Below are 17,607 nucleotides of genomic sequence, written 5' to 3'. Positions count from 1 at the left end.
TGCTTTGAGCAATTGCAGTAACAGACATGGGCACCAACAAGAATTTCTGCAAACCAGGCACTGTACAGAGCCAGGAGAGATGAAAGGCGCTGCCCTGCCCAGCTTGTACCGGCAGCTCTGTGTAGCCAAGCCACAGTCAGGAAAGACTTAGAGTTTTGTGTCGGTAAGGAATAGCTACTCTGCCTTGCTTATGGTCACAGTATTTTGCCAGAGATCCAGCATGCCAAAAGTCTGTTTTCTATAAATAGTTAAGCCAATTTAGTTGTTTGGATGTAACCCTTAAATCTGCCTCAAAATCCTCCAGTGCTGGGGAGCAGCTGTGTGGTGTCGAGCTCTCTAGAGCTGCTGGCCTGTTTTCTAGCAGTCTGGCTGCATGATGAAAGGGTCTCAGGGACTGCAATAATTTATGCTGGGAGTTTATTTAACCTCTGAGGTAGTCCCGAAGCAGAGAAGAGAGTACAACAGCGTTCTGAAGCTTTGCGTTAGAGCTCTGAGTGTCTTCCAAGTTTTACATCTTGACAGACTTGCCAGAATTTAGCCTTAAGTTAATGGGCAAATGTGCTTGGATTGTGAAGAGTGAAATCTGCTTCCCTACCTCCAATTAATTTCCTATTTTATCATCCCATTATTTCTTTTAAAGCCATTCCTTCCTTGCTGCCTGCCTTTTACTTCTACTGCCAGCCCTGCAGTAGAGCTTTATGAAATTAACCTCCTCTTTCAGTCCTCTGCCCTCTTTCAAGCTGAACTCCTTATTTGTATTTGAAGAAATTGCAATTTTAGAATATTCAAGGCTTTATTCTCTTGCAGCAGTAGTCCAAGCACTCATATATAAAGGCATAGCATTTTAAGTCTCTGGAGCCTGCTATTAGACTAATACCAATGCTGTCAGCAAGTCTGTTTCCTGGACAAAAAAGATGAGAAAGTTTTAAGCTTGTATAGCTTGGCTGGAAGTAAAACAACACGTCTGCTGCCATTTCCAAAGAAATCACATTTCAGAGATGGAGACAGACTCAGTCAGCATTATCTTTGTTTTGCAGAAGTACGTTCTGGGCAGCGAGAGACTCTTTTTTGGTTATACCAATATACCAGCACTTTTTTTCTTTCCGAGTCAGCTTCAATATGTGCTCTAGCAAAGCAGTTTAAGAGAAGATGTTAGCTGTTGGTGGCTTTGCCCCATTTCCCTTAAGTTACAGGGAGAGTTTGGCAGCTGGTAAGTTGGCAACCGAAGGGATCTTTAGAAAATTACTTTAAGAAGGAACCGAACAGATCAAGATGTATGGAAAAGCTTTTGCAAAGAATGAACGATTTACTGGTAGTTACTTTTGTATAGGAAATAGAAAGTTCTGGTTTCTGTAGCTTCTCAAATGTTACAGATTTTCAGTAATGCTTGTATTATGTTCTTATTTGAATTGTGTGTCATGTCAGAAAGTTAAGGTGTGTTTAGTGTAAGTGATCATCCTCAAATGCTATGAGAAATAATGTAATTTGACATATTTTTAGGTTTTACCCTGATAACAAATACTTTTTTTAAATCCTCCTTCCAATCAGAGGACATTGTTTCTAGCAGAGACCAAGAAGGAAGCTCAAGACCATGTACAGCAGCTTCATCTGTCCTTACAAAGGTTGCTGCTTTAATTATGCTGATATGGAAAGAAAGCTTAGTGCTATAAAAATGCTTACTGTGATGTGGATTATCTGGGTTTAGGAACTGTAATAAGCTGTGACAGTCGAAGCTCTGATAGATTAGGCTAGCTGTGCCTCCACAAAGTCAGCAAAGTATTGCATTTGTGTCCAAGTGGTGACCTAAAAGCACAGACCAGGCCTGTATGCATTTCCAGTGAACTGGATGTGGAACAAGCTGCCTGGCTGTAGGTAGCAAACCATGCTCCTATTTTAAGGTACGAGATGGTTAAAGGCTTTGAAATGGCCTAACAACGTGGAGCACAGCACAAATCTATGAGGGTTTGTTGGGTTGTTTTCAGATTAGAATTTCAGATTAGTCCATCAGTGGCCGTGGGATTGCTCCTGTTGATTTCTGAAGCAGGTTGTAGCCAGATCACAGTGAAGCAGAGCATCCCAAAGCTCCGCGCTTTGAGCAGCCATCAGTGCGGAGCTGCTGTGGGGCGGGCGGGCCGAGAGGTGCCGTGCGGGTCGGTCCCAGCAGATGGCAACAGCTCCCCGGTGAGCCGCGGCTGCTCTGCCGAGAGCTGAACGGGGCTCTGCCGAGGAGCCGCGGGGACACCGTTTGCAGTCAGCCAGCCTCTTCCGGAGGGGACTGGAAAGCTGCGGGACCTGGGGCTGTTCAGCCTGGAGAAGAAAAGGCTGAGGGGGCACTTGATGGACAGGTGTCAAGAGGATGAAGCCAGTCGTTTTTCCGTGGTGGCCCATGTCAGGACAAGGCACAAGCTGGAACACAGGAAGTTCCTCTGGAACATGAGGAGAAACTTGTTTGGTGTTGAGGTGAGGGAGCCCTGGCCCAGGCTGCCCAGGGAGAGTGTGGAGGCTCCTTCTCAGGTTTCCAAACCCACCTGGACACATTCCAGTGCCCCTTGATCGAGAGGAACCTGCTTTAGGAGGGGTTTGGACTGGATGAGCTCTGCAGAGCCCTTCCAACCCCACCATTCAGGCATTCTGTGACATTGGTGCTTTGCCCTGAAGACACAGGCTGGTGAGGTCACTGTGCACTTTCTGCTTCTAGAATCTACGTCTCTTTGAGGGTAGTATAAATAAATTCAGGCTGAGGACTTTATAGCTACCAAAAGAAAAAAAATCTATTTTAATTGGTACTGCACAATGTAATTGCTTATTGACTTCCCCATACCCCACCCTGGATTTCACCCTGTAAAACTGCCCAGGCAGGAGAAGAATCATAAATAGGCATCTATGTTAACCTAAGTATACAATCAGCTCCCACCAAAAAAAGAGCATTTGCAGGAAAGAGAAGCAGTTATGGCTTCAGAGTCTACTTTTGAATTGGTTTATTAGTGCTTCTTCTTTTTAATTGTTGCATTAAACATTGAAATGTGAAAGCAGCCCATTATGAGCAGGAGTTAATCTACTGAACCATGTAGCATAAGGGGTTTATGCTTCCTTTTTGTCATTGAGGTAGTTTTGTGTGATGTTTCTTCTGACAATTGTGAGTACATTTTTGGCAAACGTTCATCCCACTCACGTCATGAATTTTACATCCATTTACTGCAGGAGGGGATGTTTCCTTTCCATTCCTGTATTTTATTTTTATTTTTAGAATTTCCTCCAGCTAATTGTTATTGTCATTATATTGTCATGCACAATAAAACAGAAGTAATAAAAAAGCATCAAGGCCAAATATGCAAATAATGTTGGGCCTGCCATGAAACAGAAGGTCTCCCAGGAGCCTTCCTCTCTCAAAGCACAGTACTTGATGTTCCCTGAGTTAAAAGCAGGGAGGGATTTATAGCAGAGAAGATGCAATAAAGAGATATAGAATAAATATAGAGGTATTCAGTCATTCCATTACCCCTGACCAGTGTATTGCATACAGCTTCAGAACGAGAGGCACTCGTGGCTACATGCCTTTCTCTCTTTTTTTTTTCCCAAGCCTCTATCTTCCTCAAAAGGAAACCAAAACAGGAAGTATAAATGTCCCCCATATATATTTCAAGCATCATGTAGAAAATGATTTCATCCCACGCTTCCCCTCTTTGCGCTGAACTTCATCTAAACAAAAAATTCTTCAGACTCTCAAAGTCTCCTGACTTCCTGATTCATGCTCACTTGGCTCCAAGGAGGAAAAAGCTGTATGTTTTAGTGCAGCGGAGTCCTAGCTTCAGGCAAGGTATGGTCTTGTATGATTAATGAGGTACCTGGTCCTGAGTTTCCAGAAACTTGTTTTTCAGACTCTTTCCAACTCCATTGTCCTGACTTTGAAGAAGTATATCAAGGTAAGCTTAATTAGAGGGAGGAAGGATGGTGTCCTATATGATTTGGATTAAGGTTATTTTGTCTGACTGGCATTTAATAGGAAAGACTGATGTTCGACAAGTCCCTCTGTGTTGCAAGGCCAAGTATTGATGCCCACCCTCGCTGGCAGCAGAGCCATCCTGCTTTCCACTCCTCTTCTGTGGTGCTCATGAGCTTTAATTCCTGGCAACATGAGGTGCAGTACCATGGAAGGTTCCTGAACTTCTAGTAAATAGATTTTATTTCTAGGTGTTTGAGAAGTTAGAATCTTACTTACCCCCTTGTGTTGGGAAGAGATTTTAGGATTAGGTAATGTATCTAGAACCCGGGCTTCTGATCTGTTACAGCTTCATACTGTTCATCCATTGTCAGAAACAGGCTCTGCTGTTCAAAAGCATGTGGAGTTGAGACAGGTGCTTCTCCCTAAAGTGATGTGGCATAAATGACAGGGAGTTAGAGCACTGTACCAGCAAGGATGTGTTTCTGTTGAGAGCTGTGGTGGAGGAGAGGGAAATCCACACATGTTGAAATGTGGATGTCATTGACATTACCAGTGTAGCAACAGACAGTCTGTTGCTTGCCTTTTCCTACGGGAGGGAAGTTTTTATCCATTAAGAGGAGAGGAGCAGGAACAAGCCCTTGGCTGCTGTTTCTCTAAGGCCAATGTATGTGCAGAGTGGGATCAATTCTTGTTCTGAACTGAGATTTTTGTTCACCTGTGAGAAAAAATCCTAATAGTGGAAATGCAGGGAACACAAGATTCAATACAGAGTTAAGAAATAAAGGTCTGAGAGGAAACAGCACAGATGGTGACTCCTTGGGGCTCCAACGGCTCCTGACACCTTCCTATTTTGATTTGATGTTGATTTTCTTTCTGTTAGAAGTTTCTTCGGTGTCCTATTTTCTACACTGCCTGCCACGCAAATGGAGGCACGGACGCTCCCTGCTCGCAACAGCCCCCAAGAGAGGGAAAGCTCCCCGGCTGTGATAGGGCAGGCCACGGGACGAGTAACTGTTATTAAGCTGTGGTGCGAAGAGAAGGAAACACCCTGCTCACCTGGCGAAGGCTGAGGCTGTGGCGGCCGGGGCCAGAGAGCGCGGAGGAGCCCGGCCTGGCGCCCGCGTTCCTCCGCCCTCAGCCGGGGCAGGCCGGGGCGGGCACGGCGGCTCGCTGGGAGCCCTGAGGAGAGGCGGGGGGGATGCGGAGCTGACGTGTGCTCGCCGGAGACCAGCCCCAGGCGATCCCCGGAGAAGGGGCTGCATGGGGCGGTGAAGGGAAACCTCTTCCCGGTCCCCTCCTGAAGGGGGAAGGAAGCAGACCCGCGGCCCCAGAGGAAGAGGAGTGGCGGCCCGCAGGGCGGGAAGGAGGAGGGGCGGCCTGCTGCCGGCGGAGGGGTCGGGCGGGCGGAGCGCCGGCGGAAGGATACGGCAGGAGGGGCGGGGAGGTTGTGAGGCGGCTGTGAGGTACGAGCCCCCCGAAAGCGCGGGGGGAGTGCGGGGAGGCGGCGCGGGGGAGGGGCGAGCGCGGAGCCTGCCCGGCCCGGCTCGGCGCAGCACGGCACGGGCTCCTCCGGGACGAGCCGCTCCCGCCTCGCAGCAGCGCAGTTGGGCCGGAACCGGGCCGAGAGCGGCGGCAGGAGCGGGACTTTGCCCCAGACAGGGCCGGTACTGAGGCGCGCGCAGGCCGAAAGCCGCCGGCTCCGCAGCCGAGCGGACCGAGCCCACCCGGGGCCTCGCCGGCAGGCCGGGCCGCCGCGCCCCGCTCTAGCTCGGGCCGAAGCGGGACAGGCGGAGCGGCGGGGCATGGACTTCTGGGCCTAAAGGCGGCGGCGGCGGCAGCGGGGCGGCCGCCTTTCCCGACCCCCCCGCGGGCGAGCCGGCGGGCGGGGGGTCGGGGCAGGCCGGCAGCGGGACATGGGCCCCTGCGCGGCGGCCCTCAGGACACCGGCAGCTGGCGGGGCGCGCCGCCCGCCCCCCGCGGGCCTGAGGCCGTAAACAGCGGCGGGGAGCGGGGACCCCGCGCCCGGCGGACACCCCCTCCTGCCGAGAGCTAGCCGGGCCGGGGGCGTGCGGCCCCGTGAGCAGCGGCCCCGCTCCGACGCGTCCCGGCTGTTGCTGGCCTGCCGCCTGCTCGTGCACCGGGGGTTCCCCTCCACGCCGGAGCTCCGGACCGGTGAGGATTGGTTGCTTCGGAAGATTTTCGGCCCGCGCTACTTTTCCCCTCTTCCCTAGGGCTTAAGGGAGCATCGAGGGGAACAGCTTGGTTTTGGGTTTTTTTTTCTCCTGTTTTGTTTTGTTTTTGTTTTGTTGGAGTTTTTCTTGAACAGTCTCCCACACCCCACTTCCGTGGTCTGGATATTCTAGGTGACTGCAAGACGAGTTTTGAAGTTGTTCTGGACTTTTTTTTCCTTCCCCCTGCCCTTGAACTGAATTTGTGCATGCCTCTTCTGGAGCAAGGCTGGATCCTGAACCTCAGTGCATGTGGGGTCAAAGCCTCAATAATATTCCTGCAGTAATAGTAAAATGTAAATTGGATAATACGACTTCTTGCCAAAGGCTCCAATGAGTGGCACACAGTCCACAATCACGGACAGGTCAGTATACAATGAGATTTCTTTTTTTCTTTGTTTTTTTTCTGAGGTCCAGGCTTTTCTCAGAGCTTGTGTACTTGGCATTCTGACTTCAGTGACAGCATGACAGATGAGATCAGAAATGCGGGATTAAATCCGAGTTTCTGGGAATCTGTACATACTTGGGGTGGTTGACTGTCAAGGCAACTGCATTAACTTTGAAACTGGAGTATTTCAAGTCTAACTGCTTTCAAGCCTGCCAGGCTGACTTTGTAAGAAGCAGGGATTGTAATACAGCTTCCAGGATGGGCTGGTGCTGGGAGGAAGACCAAAAGGAACTGTTTGTGCAAGAAGTTAAAGCAGAAAAAGTTACACGAGTTTAGGATACAGCTGGAGTGTGAACTCAAAAACTGCGTGGAGGATGCTCTTGCTTCTTGTTAGGTCAGGCATTGTAGCCTTCCAGAGAGAGGTCACTTCAGGTGAGAGCAGGAAGGATAGTTGATGAGCAGGAATGTCTGCTGGTATCTACACTACCTTAGCAGTAATCTGTTCCTTGCTTCAGATACCTGCTCAGGCCTCTGGGCTTCTCTGCAGGTGCTGCCATGTGCCTTTCATTAGCAGTCTCTAGCTTGTACAGGGATGCTTCAGAAGCAGAGGAAAAAATGTGGATTTTTTTGTGAGAAAAAGCATCAAGTAGGAAACCTCTTGAGACAGAAGCATGGAATAAGTGTCATCGTTTTTTTGATGGGAGCAAAAGATACCTTTTTACGCTTGAAAGGTGAAAAAACATGATCTATTTTATAATATTCCTCTTTGTGCTGCGTATTTGGTGGTTAAGGTGTGAATGTGTGTGATAAAGACCTCTCTGCTTGCGCCTTTCATGAGCAACACCTGCTAGCAGTTCTAGCACAAGTGAGAAGCCAGGGCTGGGACAGAGGGACAATGATGCTTTTGGGTGCATGAGATCACCTTTTAGACTTCGAGTGGTGTTTCAGTGCCTTTTTGGGAGTTTTGTCATGTATTTAAGAGTGTATATTTTATGGCAGGTTGCAAGATACGAAAAAGAGCAGCATGGTTTTTCTAGCAAGAAGCAGTTGAGAGATGCATGGGAAGGAACAGCATGAGGACAGGGAATTTGATTTGTGTGTTAGTAAAGCAAAATACTTTCCATTATTGAATTGGAAGAACCAAATTGGAAATGTAGCACAGACAAAAAATGTCTCATTTCCTTTTGCTTTCAGTCATGTCAAGAGGCTGTTTGTGTTTGGTGTTCTGTTAAGGTTTTGGTTCAAAAGACTTTTAATGTCTGGCGGGAGGATTGTGTGATGGTTGGGAATGCAAGAAACCAGGGCCTGGCCTTGCCACTACTCTTTACCTCTGGTCTGAGGGAACCTTAGCTCTGGGGGTGCAAAGGGAGTTCAGTTGTCATGGCCCATTTATTCCCCAGCTGAACCTTTCATCAGAGCAGTTCATGTGCTGGTGCCTTTTGTCATTGTGTGGACATGTGCTTACCTAGTGTCTGGAGCAAGGCTGCTCCTTGTTATCTACAGTATTGTGCAGGGTCTGGTGGGAGATGTTTTACAGTCACTATTGTCCTAGCAGTATATTGGTGGAAAGCTTGTTTTCCCATTAGGCCCAAGAAACCACTGTATTGCCTCCTTAAATCTGTCTCCTAAGCTTGGAATGTAAAGCAGGTGCAATATAAATAAACTCGATGCTTCTAGTGTCATTAGATCTACATTGCATAAATCATGTGGCATGTTCAATTCTCTCTGTATTTATCAGTGACCTTCCTTGGTGGGATTGAGTTGGGAACTGCTTTAAAAGAGAAGAACCCAGCTTGCACCTGTGCCAAATGATATTATGAATATAATAAGGTAGCATGGGCCTGCATTTTTCTCCATATTAACTTTACATACTTTCATTTTACATACTTATAGCTGCTTAAATCCCTGTTACATATAGGGAATAGTTCCTTTTGTATCCCTTCAGTGGGAGATGGTAATCATGCCATGTGTTTTGATAGCTGTTTGACATTTCCCTTTCCCAGGTTGCACTTGTCCCATCCTTTCCATATTTTATGTCTTTTATGTTTGTCTTGGCAATGGCATGTATGGCATTAAAGTATATATTAGAAGGAATGTATGAGTGGACATTTCTAGTGCTGTTCTGTAGCCAGTATGATAAATGATGTTTTAATTAAGCCTCCACCTTTTTTTTCCTCAGTGTTCTTTTTCCCAAGGAAATATTACGGATTTTGGTGTCTGAGACTGTGCTAAAATACAGTCACGCCAGTTCATATCTCATGTGTCTGGGATAATTGTCTCTGTGGACCAAACCTTAATTCATTTAATTTTAGTAATGGTTATGCTTCATCCCTGAGTTGGATTCTCTTACCCAGCTGGCTCCAGAATTCTTGATTCTTAAGGGAGTTGAGTTGCTGGGGGAATAGGGGGAATACCAGCTATTAAACAAAAAGGCAGATGCTAAGGTTTCTAAGAGTGTAAATGACTTCTCAGCAAGTCTACTGAAGAAACATCTGACACATGCCATTTGCAGTCAGCTACTCAGCATTTGGAGAAACTCTTTCCAGGGTGCTAGTAAAAAAAATTATCAGGTAATGTAGCACTTGAGATTTAAAAAATATATGAGCAAAAAGTGATCCAGGATAGCCATAGTGCCTTGTGTGGCTTCTGATGGTATGAGAGTCAGGTCTTTAAGCAGTGTTATTTACTTCCCCTTCTTTTCTTTCAAGATGTTCTTCTACTTTGTCAGCTGCTTCTTTTCATAATCCTGTTGCCCAGTGGACCATATCAAACAAATTCATCTTCAGCCTTATTGCTTTGCCACTTTATGTTTGTAAACATTTACGCCCTCTTAATTTAATCCTCTCTTAGCTATGCTGTGTTTGTTTAGAGGCCTACTTAGGTGGCATTTATCTTAAGAAGTGTTTTAAGGTAGACATCTCTATCTGAGCTGTTCATCTAGATTGTCTTTATAGTTAGTGGAAGGAAACAGGCACATCTAGGGGACCATTTCTTACCCTGAAGTAGGTATCTGAAGTCTGACAGGTGAATGACCAAAAGCTCTCGACTTAGGTGAGATTTACCATCCCTTTTAGCCTGTCAGTTTCTATTTTTCCTCTTCCTCAAATTTGCCGGGTGCTGTTTTGGGCTGTCAGTGTGAGGATTTTAGAAGGGGGAGATTTGACTACAGAGGCCATCTGAGGCCAGCTTTGGGACCTCCCTCTGGGCAGTGGGTGGCTGGGCAGGGGATGTTAGAGGCGGTGTTTTCCTGTTACTTCTGTCAGAGCACATGCGAACGCGCACGCGTTGGTTCGCTGCTTCAGAGCTCCTCTGGCCCCGGCTGGCGCTGGGCGTTGTTCTGTTCTGCTGTTCGAGGCAGGCGACACATGGCTGAGCGAGATAAGGCTTTTATTCTTTGCAAGGACATACTGGGGCCAGGATGAAGTCCGGCCATTTTCAGGCTCTGGTTGGCCACTAAAGGATGATCAGAGCTCTGCTGTATCCTGTTATGACACTAAAGAAACATTTGTATGCAATTAATTGGGTTTTTTTTTTTTGGTCTCATAGTTAACTGTGTTTTTCTTCCTGTAACCATTCCAAACACGCTGCAGAGTTGAGCAATTGCACAGCTACAGAACTTGCTTTATGCTTCTTTCTGTTTATTGAAGTGCAGACTGGAGGCTCTTGCTGCTCTCGCAGTATCTCATTGAGGAACTGATGGCTCTTCCTATGCAGTTGCTTGCAAATGAGTTTTATTTATAACAGTGCTGTAGTTTCTGTTGCTATGATTGGAAAATAGGAGAGGTAGAATTTACACATAATTACCCTTGAGCAGTTTTAATTGCCTGTTTGCTCCTGACTTGGTACTAAAATAGACTCTAACTGTTTCTTATCTGCATAGATGCACTTTCTCTGTCTTTGGCCATTTGTAAATCCCTGTAGTAACTAGGACTTCTTTAACTGTAAGGTGGAAAAAAGGGATTTGTTTTTTTCCAACAGAGTAAGAATTTCATAGAAAGTCACACCTCACTAATATTGAGTAGCTAGATGTTCTTATCATACATTTATTTAATTAGTACAGTTTGAAATATCTAATATTTGTGGAAAGTGGACTGCAGCACATCTGTTTCTATGGACTAAAGTGTAAGTCATCAAGGCAAGTCTTCTGGTGTTTTTCATCATTGTGCCTTCATTATGTTTGCAAATTAGTAGTTGACATTGTTTGTGCATAAACTCTTTTTTTGTTGTTTTATTCAAGCTGTCAGAAGAGAGTACTGTTTGATGTTTACTATTGGCTAGGAAGCAAATGCTACCAGTTCATTCTGCCTAGATTGTTAGGGATTTTGCTGCAGACAGAAGTGGAGGTGAGCTTGATTTTCTAGTTTTGAGTAGAGCTGTGGGCGTCATGATTATTTGGGTGGAGGCAGGAATGATATTTCATCTGTTAGCCCAATTGTATAATTCTCCCAGTGCATGTAACTCCTGTTATGGCATTTATTAGTGTTTCAAATGTATAGATTAGGAACAGTGCTGGGATATAGGCTACTGCAGTCTTAGACTTTGAAAAATCTTCTCCATATCCTCAGGAATCAGGGTGTAATACATTTGGCAGCAAAAAAAGGCCCAAAAAACAACCAACAACAGCTAGTTATTGAAAGCCTAGAGGGTGTGAAGGGTTGCATGAAAAGTCTGGGGAAATGGCCTGCCTGTACTCTGAGCTTTTCAAGTACCATTCACTGTCAAAGGGATATCCATAGTAGCCAAGGAAAATGTGAAACAAACCCTGCTGCAAGATGGAGGGATCTATTTCACTTTTCCAGCCTGATAGAGTCTATTCTACAGAGAGCTGTTAGACTGACTTATCATGGTAGGGTTTGAGTGCTGACACACCAATGACAGTCACGTATGGGTTGTCCTCCTCCATGTTGCCCCCCTCCACTTTCTTCCTGGGGACAATTGTTTGCACATTGGTGTGCTTTAAGGTTGCTGTTCTGGGTGTTTAATGCCAACTGCTATCCTATTTAGAGATGCTTGTGGAGAACCATGCATCTTACCCTGGGGAGCAGAAGTTGCTGAGGTCACTAGTGAGCTTTGTAGGTGTTCATTTGGGATCATCTCAGACTAATCTTGCTCAAATTGACTTCTGTATTGAGGAGCATGACCCATATAGGAGAAGAGTTGCTTGGTCCTTGAGGGTGGCAGCATTGACCACAGTCTTCCTATTGGAAATCAAAGTAGTCTTCTTTTTACTGTCAAAACTATTCTGCATTGTATTATATAAGTACTGATACAGGCATTGAAGATAATTTGTCTGTCCATCTAAAAGGTAGGCATTCATATATTTGCCTGGGGAAGGAGATGCAGACACTGGTACTAGTTATTTACTTATTTTATGACTTAATCCCAAGATCTTTTGATTGTTTCAAGAAGTGGGGTCTCCTAGTAAATATATGCCTTAAGCATTTGGTGTGAATCCTGTTCAGTGAGTAGTTTCAGTGCCTGCTTCTGTTTCCCTGCTTTCCCAAGAAGCTTTTGAATATAATCAACAGGATTTTTGACATTAACTGTTCCTTTTTTTCCTCCCATTTTTTCCAGTGTTCTTGGTAGTGTCTTTGGCCTTTCATAATTCCTATCATTGCCTCCCACACTGGCCAGCTCAGTGCTATAGCTTGTCGTTAAGCAAAGTATCTTGAAGAGGAGCAGTTTTTGCCTTGGTCTGGAGACTGAATCCTCTTAAACCTCAAGGCAGTCCTTCTAGGACACCAAGGAAGTGTATTGGTTGTGCTGCTTGAAAATTAAACTTAGGCTCTTGCTTTCAAGGCATTATCCTCCATGTTTCTCATTGAATATCTCTTCCTTCCCTCTGAAAATGAACAGTAGGAGACTTATTTCGATTTGTATTATCCTTGAGTTTCTAAACTGGGTAATCTGAGATGCTAATAAAGATAAATCTTGTGGCATCTCTAAGACTCTTCAAATATTCTTGCCTAAGCACTCTCCCTTCTTTTACTGTAGTCCTGATATTTTTATCTGCTTTGAGATACCTAGATTTTTCTTGTGTAGGAGATGTCAAATAGCACTAACAGAAATAGATTTGAATGCATGTCTTCTGATAGGTGATGTTATGTTGTTCTGTGGCCCTATTTTGAATAATTATTCAGTTTAAAGAATAGAAGTGTTAGTTCATGTCTCAGCTTGATTAAGCTAAGTGTCAAGAGCCTGGTTGTAGATAATGTCTTAACATCAGAAGAGAAGGCTCAAAATAAGGTCAGGGAAAGCAGTGGCAAAGCATTTAGTAAAATGAAAAGGAATGTAAAATGTGCAGTGTTTGATTAAGAGTGTACAAGGGATAAAATACAAGGCAGGATACATATAAAAAAGGAACAGCACACTTAGAAAAAGACAGGAAGAAACATTTACTCTTTTTTTTGTTAAAGAACTCCAGCATTTAAAAATACATTAAATATGACAGGAAAAAACAGTGTCCTTATGTTTAAAATGTAAGCATAAGTATAAATAGTAAAAGCAAAACAAACAATGTTCAGACTGTGACATTCACAAATTGTCTACTAAACATCACTTAGTCTTTGTTATTACTCTGCATCCTTTCCTTGTCTATGTTCAGTATTGTGTCTGTTTGACTTCTAAGACCAATGGACCGGAACCCTTTCTTGCATAGTTGCACCATTTAGCAAAGTCTGATGGTAAATAAGAAATGTTGCTGTTTACATTTGCTGGCAAGCACTTAAATATTATCTACCTGACTATTTTAAGCTTTGTTTTGACAACACTAAAACTTCTGGGCTCTGTGATGTCAGTTGGTAAAGTACTTCATTAAATTGTGCTGGTGCTAGGAAAGCAAATGAGTGATGTCCTTCCTGAGGCTGAATACCTGAGATGGAAAGGCTCTGGAGGCATGGCGCGTTAGTTCCTGCACTTGACATAATTTAGTTGTAATCATTGTCATATTAGTTACTTGGATACTGTCAAGTGTCCTGCTGAAGACAGACTGTGTCCCTTGTACGTCCAGTACACATACTAACAGGATGTGTATTGGAAGTGACACTTGATTCTCAGTTCATTTAAAAGTTGAGAAAAATGAAACCTTTTGTGATCAGGGAATAGGGATGTGTAAAAGATGGACTGAACTGTGTGAATTGAGTAAAAGAACCTCTTTTGGTAGTTATAAACAAGCTGCAGTGTTGATGCTAGAAGCCGAAGGGAGAATTCCCAGGTAACAGGAGTTCTTAGTTTCTCTCAGCACAAGAAATGTGTATGCAAGGGCAAGGCTTGAGCAGGTTTCCATCTGCTCCTGAGCTCTTGAAATATACATCAGAAGTCTTCAGAGCTATTGGTGGAAATCTTAATTTTGTCTAAATGCTGTTCCTCCTTGAAACTGTGAGCAGCAGAGCAACTATTCTTGTTTATGTGAGAAGCTGATCTTCAGTATATTTGTAGGTTGTGAATCCTGGTTTTCAGTATCACAGACGATTATTTTACCAAGAGCTTGAGTGACTTCCCAAGATGAACCCGTAACCTATGAAGAGTTGGATACTCTTTTATGGAGTCCCAAGTGAGCTTGTAGTGCTGTAAAGGGGTTGGAAAGCTTGGGGGGACCTGAATTGACCTGAGCAAGTATTTCCTAGTCTGGAGGAAAAGACCCGTCTATTTAATAAAGCACTAGACTGATCCCAGACAGGTATAGGATTTTGAGTCCACCACTCCCATAAACATACAAGCTTCAACCTGCAGGCTTACCTAAAGTATCTGATGGCTGCTTGAAAGTCTTTTTACCCTGTTATGATAGTGGCTGTTAGTGTAGCTTATTGGCAGCACATCAGACAAGGCGTCTCCTCTCAGTACTCCTGTGGCACAGAGGCACGATTGCACACCTCTGTTGTGCCCAGATGCAAAAGAATATTCTGGTGAGTAGGGACTGAGATCAGAGCTACTAGAAAAGTGTTGGAAAAAGGAGAAAATAAGGGAATTAAAGGAGGGAAGTTGTAATGAGCGAGGAGAAAAAGGAAATAGGAAAAAGCTGCAATGTAAGACATGAGATCAAGTCAATAGGAAATGAGTGAGGAGGAGATAAATGGGAGAGGTGGTGGCAACTGCCAGATAGGAGAGAGGTTTCCTGTCTGCCAGTGCCTTCTGAAGGCACATCTCAAAGTTGCTGTGCCTTCTAAAATTTTGCTCTGATTTGAGTGACAGCAGGTCTCATGTGACAGTGTTTGAGTCATGATGATAATTGCTGTTCTTTTATGAAACGGCTTTCAAAGTTTGGTGCTTGCTGGTAAGGAAGTGATGCTGCTTTCTGACCTGTGTCAATAGGATATTTTTCTCTGTCTTCTGAAAAATTATGATTATATCATGTCTCGTGTTAGGTAATGACTTCAGCCAAAAGTAAGCTCTTCTCAGACTGTTTCTGGTTTTGAAAGAGTGATTTTCACTGCTGCTGCAGACTGCTGTATAGCCATTTAACCTGACTTAGGTAGGCAGCATAATAGCAACTTTGAGAAAAATATTCAGGGACAACTGAGAGAAGGAGATTAATTCATATGATGTGAACTCCATAAATATAAAGGGCAGGGATATAATGGTTTATCAGAAATACTCTGTGTCAGGGACAAAATTTCTTAACTTGGAGATCTCATGGTGGTGAAGTGCAGCTCTCAAGTTGGCAATTTGTTCTTGCTGTCTGTTGAGAGACACAAAATGATAGGTTGTGGTTTGCCCTGTCTAGTCCCTGCGGTTTCCGTAGCGGAAGTGGTTCATGTGGGTGCAGATTTGATCTCGGCAAACCAACAAGCTCAATCATTTTGGCTGCTGAAGGTGATGTGGGGATACTGCGGAGAGAGCCGTTTGCAATTGTTGTGGGATTTTCTTTGTTGTAGGCATGCGTCAGTCTGTAGCACACTGGTAAAACGAATACCCTTGTCGCAGGCTTCCTCCCTAACCTTGAGTTATAATAGAACCTTCATTAGCTAAAGAGATTATCTTGTAGTAGCTCAGGAATGGGTACTTGATCTAAAAGACCTTTGCTCTGTATCTGATTGTTTCTTCAGTGGCAGGTGCCTTGGTGTACAAGTTTGGTAATACCTAGTGTCATGTTGCCAAGCACTGCAACCCTTTGAGTAGTCTTGAAAACACCAAATTTTGCAGCCAGATATATCAGGTCCATGAAGTTACATAAGATGTTCAGCCCATGCACGTTATGGAAATTGTTGTACGAATAAAACCCTGTAATACTTAAGGAAAAAGGCAAAAAAAGTGCAGAGTTTTCTGTTCTTCCAGTGTGGAAAGACGTAGGAATGTTGGTGATAGCTTCTAAATGCTAGAGTGTTGTTTACTTTGGATGTTCACCAGTGCAACTTCAGCTGTATGTATGCATAGAAAACCTTGACCTCCTCTCCCTTTTCCTTTTATTAGACTTATTATCAGGTTTTGCAGTCGTCAGTGAGACATTAACTGTTTTTTGGTGTCTGCACCTGTTCACCCATGCCTTTGACTACCCTGCTGTAGGTGGGGTATTTGGCTGTGCTCTGGCCCTAGTAACCCAGACATGCAGTCCCTGGTTTAGGCCAGAAAAACACTTCTTTCCTGGTAGTATGAAACGTGCTTTTATGGTTGTGAGCTACAGTAATGCTGCCTGGCGGGTGCCAGGCGAAGGGGAAAAGTCTGTCTGTGCTGATTGCAGCTTGTTTTGACAGTCAGCACCAGCCTTACTGGAGGAGGCTTCTCTCAGCAGTGCTCCTGGGTCACATGTGGAGCAGAAGCAGATAATTAAGCTTGGCTAGAAGGGGGAGAGGAAATAGCCCTGCAATAGGTTTGAGTTTTGGGCAGCCTGCAGATCTAAATGCTCTTGCTGGAATTCAGCCAGATGAAGAGAACCTGCCTCTTCTGCCCCCCTCCTCTTTTAAAAAATTGATCTTATCGTCATGGTTCTGCTGTTAGTGGGAGGCAGCTTCACAGAGCCTGCCTGCTTACTGCAATGACAGGAACTTCACAGTAGCTTGGAGTGTGCTTAAAATCTTGCTCCATCTGTTCTTTTTCATATAAGGAGAAAATGGCTCTTTCAAATCTGTAATATACTTCTTGGAATACTGATGGGTTTGGATCAGTTGTTGGATCAGCAAATGGCTTCAGAAGCTTGCTGAAGTTTACTGCACCAAAATAAATTAGGTTCTCTGCTTTTATTGGGAAGTAGGAATATGTTTTCCCAAAAATAAGGGTTCCTTTAAAGTGTATGTAGGAATTTAGATTTCTTCCTCTTTCTTTTAAGTGTCTTTTAGATCAAAACTGCAATTGGCCCCCAAAGGGTATTTGAAAAGCTAGGTAAAGGCAAAAAAACCAAACTGAAGACCATACAAATAACAAGATGGGGTTTATGTTTTGTTTGTTTCTTTAAAAAAAAAAAAAGTAATTGGACAGACACAAAGGGACTCAGATACTTCAAACAGGGGACCTTGTTTATTTAATTCCCTATGTGAAATCTCTTCATCTTCTTCTCAAAGTTGCATTTGGATCAGTTTGCTGTGGTAGTAAATTTGAAATACAATGATTAGCTGTATGGCAATGAGAAGCCTGCTTGAATACCTGGAACCCAAAAATAGAAAGCTTGTTTCCTGTGGGATTTTAGGAAATACTTTCTCATTTGTGCTAGAACTAGTAGCATTCCCAAAGGTGATTGTGTGCTCAGAGAATGCTCCAGTGCTGCATCCTCCCTTTGTCTATGTTACCTCTCCAGCTGTGTGCACACTGGATATAGATGTCAGGCTACATGAATCTGGCACCGGAATAACAGATCTGTGGGGCAGGCCTTTGTCAGTGACAAATGCTTTGGCTGTCACTGTGGCCCCAGGATCTGTTTCTCAATGGCAGTCAACCTAATTCAGTTGCATGGTAATGCGCAGGAAGAAATGCTCAGTAGCAAATGAGTTTTGTTGTGTAAGATTGCGAGCTGCCTATAACTGTCCCCCTCCTCTCCCTTTTGCATCATGTGGAGGTGTTTGCTTTAGATTAAAGTGCTTCTGTTGGCATCCTGGTGGTTTTCATGCTGCAGTGGGTTT

At 44.4% G+C, this 17,607-nt stretch overlaps 2 protein-coding genes across 12 annotated transcripts in view; one reads left to right on the top strand and one right to left on the bottom strand.

The window, feature by feature from the left end:
• Positions 1-768: 768 nt before the first annotated feature.
• LOC133627611 (nascent polypeptide-associated complex subunit alpha, muscle-specific form-like) lies at positions 769-6,060 on the bottom strand. 7 transcript variants are annotated; one of them, XR_009820313.1, is made up of 4 exons: positions 5,000-5,378; positions 4,220-4,365; positions 2,529-2,752; positions 769-2,426 (listed from the first exon to the last, which is right to left on the bottom strand). XR_009820313.1 is itself a non-coding variant. In XM_062013928.1 (3 exons), exons 1-2 carry the CDS (start codon positions 5,745-5,747, stop codon positions 4,331-4,333), a joined length of 783 nt encoding a protein of 260 aa, XP_061869912.1. In that variant the 5' UTR covers positions 5,748-6,060; the 3' UTR covers positions 769-2,752; positions 4,220-4,330. The 7 variants fall into 7 exon arrangements, 6 of the variants coding, with proteins under 6 accessions (XP_061869912.1, XP_061869913.1, XP_061869915.1 ...); XM_062013928.1 differs by having other exon boundaries at positions 769-2,752; positions 5,000-6,060; XM_062013929.1 differs by lacking the exon at positions 2,529-2,752 and having other exon boundaries at positions 5,000-6,060.
• Positions 5,343-17,607, top strand: part of ARHGEF12 (Rho guanine nucleotide exchange factor 12) — a 72,164-nt gene continuing 59,899 nt past the window's right edge. For 4 of the 5 annotated variants that reach the window (XM_062013927.1, XM_062013924.1, XM_062013923.1 and 1 more), the window contains exon 1: positions 5,451-6,536. In XM_062013927.1, the coding sequence (XP_061869911.1) occupies positions 6,505-6,536 (32 nt within the window). In that variant the 5' untranslated portion in view covers positions 5,451-6,504. Of the gene's footprint in view, positions 5,407-5,450; positions 6,537-17,607 lie in introns of those variants that run through there. The other variant, XM_062013922.1, reaches the window with a different exon arrangement.

The sequence above is a fragment of the Colius striatus genome, chromosome 23, assembly GCF_028858725.1.
Source record: "Colius striatus isolate bColStr4 chromosome 23, bColStr4.1.hap1, whole genome shotgun sequence".
Classification (NCBI taxonomy): Eukaryota; Metazoa; Chordata; class Aves; order Coliiformes; family Coliidae; genus Colius; species Colius striatus.
This window is presented reverse-complemented; position numbering and strand designations above follow the sequence as displayed.

Bases quoted from the DNA above. Each gene is read 5' to 3' on its own strand.
- LOC133627611 (XM_062013928.1), bottom strand. From the start codon at position 5,747: ATGCCCCGCCGCTCCGCCTGTCCCGCTTCGGCCCGAGCTAGAGCGGGG. The intron at 4,366-4,999 runs GTGAGCAGGGTG...ACATCACTTTAG, and splicing joins ACAGCCTCAGCCTTCGCCAG to GGAGAAGCACCTGTCTCAAC.